We start from the raw sequence: 4235 nt of genomic DNA on the forward strand, positions 1-4235 counted from the left end.
CTGTCAAGGAGTACTACAGGGAAATAAAACACATAGAAATCAAAGATGCAGTAGCATGCCATATTGACCTTGAGTATGAGCAATACAAGCAAGGAAAGCTCAAGTGGTTGAATGATGAGGTGTGGCTCCCCCTTTGTGCTTATTGGTGCTCAGATGAGTACAAGGTCAAACGTAAGAGGGGGCAAACATCTCGCTCAAGTAATGAAGATATTGCTCAAAACTGAGGAGGATCTAGACCATTCACAGAGACACAACAAGTATTGGTATGCACGTGTATATTCTTTATTCTTTAATGTCTTTTTAGGAACTTAGTAGCCTATTGTATATTCATATCTCATTGGAAAATTTACTATTTTTTAGGAAGCTAACTTTGGACCACAGAAAGCAACCCCTATTAATACATTTGCTGAGATGAAATCTGGCATGAAAAGCCTAGATAGCAATGGTGGATGTGGTTCAATCAGTAGCCACAAAGCACAGAAACGCATGGTATGTATGTGACATGTGTGCTAAAAATTTCTTCTTGTATAGTTCTAGGGTGTATACTACTTCGAGTGGTGTTGAGTTTACTTGAAGATATTACTGCCCCCTTAAAGATAAAAAGGGGGGCCATATCTCACCTAATCCTATGTAGGAATTCTTCTTTTTGTAGTAACACAACCATCTTTTGTGGATGGACTTCCATATGTTCCATTAGGACATTGGCACTGAATGTACCCAGAAAATTTTGGCAGATTCCATAGCAACTATATGCCTCCGGGTTCTCAATGAGCCTATTTTGTTCCTTAGGGGTTTTCTTTTAGCTCTTGGGCTTGTCCTGTCCTAAACCTAGTTTGTGTTGTACAGCTTTCAAGATGTACATTTCCTTGCTAAGCTGACATGTGTCTAACTATATGTGGTCCTAGTTAATCTTTGTACTTCCTCCATTTTTTTAATATATGACGTTTGGAAGAAGCTAACTAAACTTCCTTGCTGGTGATGTGCCTTTCCTCTTGGTGAATTGTTGTTTGAAAGGTTGTTGGTGGCTTTCTGGCTTACCTCTTGAATCTTGATCCCACCAAAGCATCGTCTTTCCTTCCAGCTTTTGCAGATTAGTGCAATCTACGACAATTTCTACCACTAGATTTGGGCTCTGGCAGGCGTATTTGATTTGATAAGATTTATTAGCTGTTCAAATGGTCTGCTATGGCACTTTCTTCTTTGAGTTCTTCTTGCTGCTTGCTCCTTTGGTGTGTGGATTTTAAGCATGAAATAGGAACTGTATATATGCTGTGCTCAATTAAGCTGTTGCCAAAGTACAAAGTGATGCTGCTAAGCAAAGCGAGGTGGGTGATAAGGCAGCGCTCAATGAGCCTATTCTGTTCTTTTGGGGTTTCTTTTTGCTCTTGGGCTTGTCATGTCCTGAACCTGGTTTGTGTTGTACAGCTTTCAAGATGTATATTTTCTTTTGCTAAACTAATATGTATGAACTAGATCTGACCAGTTCAAACTGGGTCTGATTGAAACTTGTTGCTGCCAGGGTCTAGTCAAACTGGGTTTCTAACTAGTGCAAACTGAGTTCTAACTAGTTCAAGATCTGGTTGGAACCTGTTGCAACTAGTGCTGGACCTGCTGCCATGCTGCTAGCTACCTGCAAGCAAATAGATACAGACAGTAGCTATCTTCAATTTTTAGGAACTAGGTTTCTAACTAGTGCTGGAACTGGGTCTTTGTAGGATGACTACCTTGCTGCTGTTAAGAGGATAGAATGTGCAAACGAAGAGGATGGAGACGGTGCAGACATGGAAGTGAATGGGCATGAGGTTGAGCAACAACAATATTTGAATGGAAAGGCGCTATATGATGTGTCTAGTGGTGCCCCAAGAAAGCATGGGCGTCTTGCCATAGCAAATGGTGCGGTTAAGTCTTCAGATGTCAGGGCAGCCAGAAGGGAAATAGGTGTGCGTCCATCAAATTTAGTGACTATGCAAAACATGTCTCGAGAAATGAAAGAGCTACGTCATGCAAATGGAAGGCTACAACGAGAGAATCGTGATAAGGACAACGCACTGCAGCAAAACAAAGTTCTTGTAGGCTTGGTACTGGTATGTGCAATGCTCTTGTAAATAATTCACCAGTATTATATGTGAATTATCTAATGATTTAAATTTGAAATATCTGTGCTTACAATACACTTGTAGAACCTTTACCAGGAGACAGGAAGGGTTGTACTAGAAGAAGCGTTACGACACTTGTCCGCTACACAAGCAATTGTGAGTATATCTTCATTCCACCATGAACATGTTTTGTAGCTGTCATATCCATCACTTAGAGATTTTAATATGGAAAGGAAGTAGAATCTGATTAGTATTTTGTGGGGTACTATTCAGAATGTCAACACACAGTGCAGCAGTGAGGAAGTGGCCTCATGTTGATTGTTGTATAGCTACTGCAGTAAATCTGCATGAATATTGCAGTGAAAAAGTGGCCTTATGTTGGTTGTAATATTTCACACCTTGATTCTCTTGTTTCTCTTTTTGGCTGCTGCTTCTGTCTTTTGGGTACTGATACTTTAGATGGTTCCTGGCATTATTTAGTTGGTACTGGCTTGTACCTCTAGATAAGGAGGAGATGTTTGGCTACTTGATTTGGAACATGCACATGAGCATTATATTTTTTTGGGAGATGTATTGAAGTGGTAATTAACCTTCAAGGCATCGCAAGCATTTTATCGACATGTTGCTCTGCCTTATTCTCATGTCAGTGATGTCATATGATGTTTTTGCTATGGGGGCATCGAGCTGACATTTGTATGCATGATTGACTTCTCTAGTGGGATGGTAATGTACTTTGATAGATCAATTTAGTACTATGCAAAATTCAGTTATGGGAAGCACACTGTTGTAGGCTCACATGGGTATATTATCACACAAATCCTAATAGCCTTGTTGTGCATTTCAAGATGAAAGCGTTGTGGATCCTTCACTTTTCTGCATTCCACTTACTGTAACTTTGTTCACATTCAGGCAACTGGGTCTTCTCATGCTGCCTCAGAATCTGCCAACAATACTAATGATGTTGGCCACACCAATGGGGATCTTCATGTTGCAAACGTTGACAACAAACAAGGTTCCGACAACAATGGCGATCATGCATCGATAATGTGATGGTTGTGTTTAGTTGCAAAATATGGATGTGATGGTGGTTTCTTCTTTTGTAGAGTTGTGCTTTTGCACATTAACTAGTAGTGACTCTAATCTTTTAGCTTTAGTTTTAGCTATAATATGACTCAATGATGCATGCTGGTACTTTACTCATCTTGACTGAGACTTGAACTGTTGAGATGAGATGGTAATGCTTTTGAATGTATCGATGCCGGACCATTTGGACATCATCTATATGTAGCCCGGATGCCATTAATGAATGTGCTGAATATTTGGATCTTTATATGTATGCTATCTATTATGTTGTGATGAAATTACAGTATGGACAGTTCATATTTAATATGTTGTTGCTACTGTTCTCTTTGTATATAATTATTGTATTCAATTTGTTGCATGGTTAAGGGTTTTTTCTATCGGTGGTCTGTTATTTTTCTGTGTGTTAAACGAGACTGACAGAAAAATAAAATTTTCCTGTGAGTGTATCTCTACGGCTCCATCGGGACAACATCGACAGGAAAATCATTTTTCTGTTGGGCTTTTTTTTCTGTGCGGATTAACGCACACAACATTTAAATTTAACCTGGCCTAACGCATTTTTTCTGTGTGTGTAACACTCACAGAAAAATCATTTTTCTGTCGAGCTTTCCCTTTTTTCTGTGAGGATTAACGCACACAATATTTAAATTTAATCTGGGCTAACGCAATTTTTTTCTGCGTGTAACACCCACAGAAAAATTGTTTCTGACGGCGAACACACAGAACAATTGAATTTTTTTGTCATCCTATTTCTGTGGGTATTTTTCTAAGGGTGCACTGTCAGAAAAATATTTTTCTGACGGTATTCATATTTTTCTGTGTGTTTTCGCACACACAGAAAAAAGCGAGTTTCCAGTAGTGCACGGTCGGATCTTACTACCTTAATCTTTAAGTTGTGCTGATTTTGTACTTCAGCCTTAAATATTTTAAATTTATCCAATGCTTCCGATCTTTCCTTAATTGGATAAATATAGCCAAAATGAAAATAGTCATCTATGAATGTTATAAATGAATCATAACCATCCACACTCTTCACATGAAAAGAACCACAAATGT

The 4235-nt window shown here is 38.8% G+C and overlaps 1 protein-coding gene across 1 annotated transcript; it reads left to right on the forward strand.

The window, feature by feature from the left end:
* The first annotated feature begins 411 nt into the window (after nucleotides 1-411).
* LOC136530813 (uncharacterized) lies at nucleotides 412-3146 on the forward strand. Its single transcript, XM_066523531.1, has 3 exons — nucleotides 412-489; nucleotides 1716-2084; nucleotides 3006-3146. The coding sequence occupies exons 1-3, from the start codon at nucleotides 412-414 to the stop codon at nucleotides 3144-3146; spliced, it is 588 nt and encodes a 195-aa protein (XP_066379628.1).
* Nucleotides 3147-4235: the final 1089 nt, after the last annotated feature.

This window comes from Miscanthus floridulus, unplaced genomic scaffold (genome assembly GCF_019320115.1).
Source record: "Miscanthus floridulus cultivar M001 unplaced genomic scaffold, ASM1932011v1 fs_212_1_2, whole genome shotgun sequence".
NCBI classification, from domain to species: domain Eukaryota; kingdom Viridiplantae; phylum Streptophyta; class Magnoliopsida; order Poales; family Poaceae; genus Miscanthus; species Miscanthus floridulus.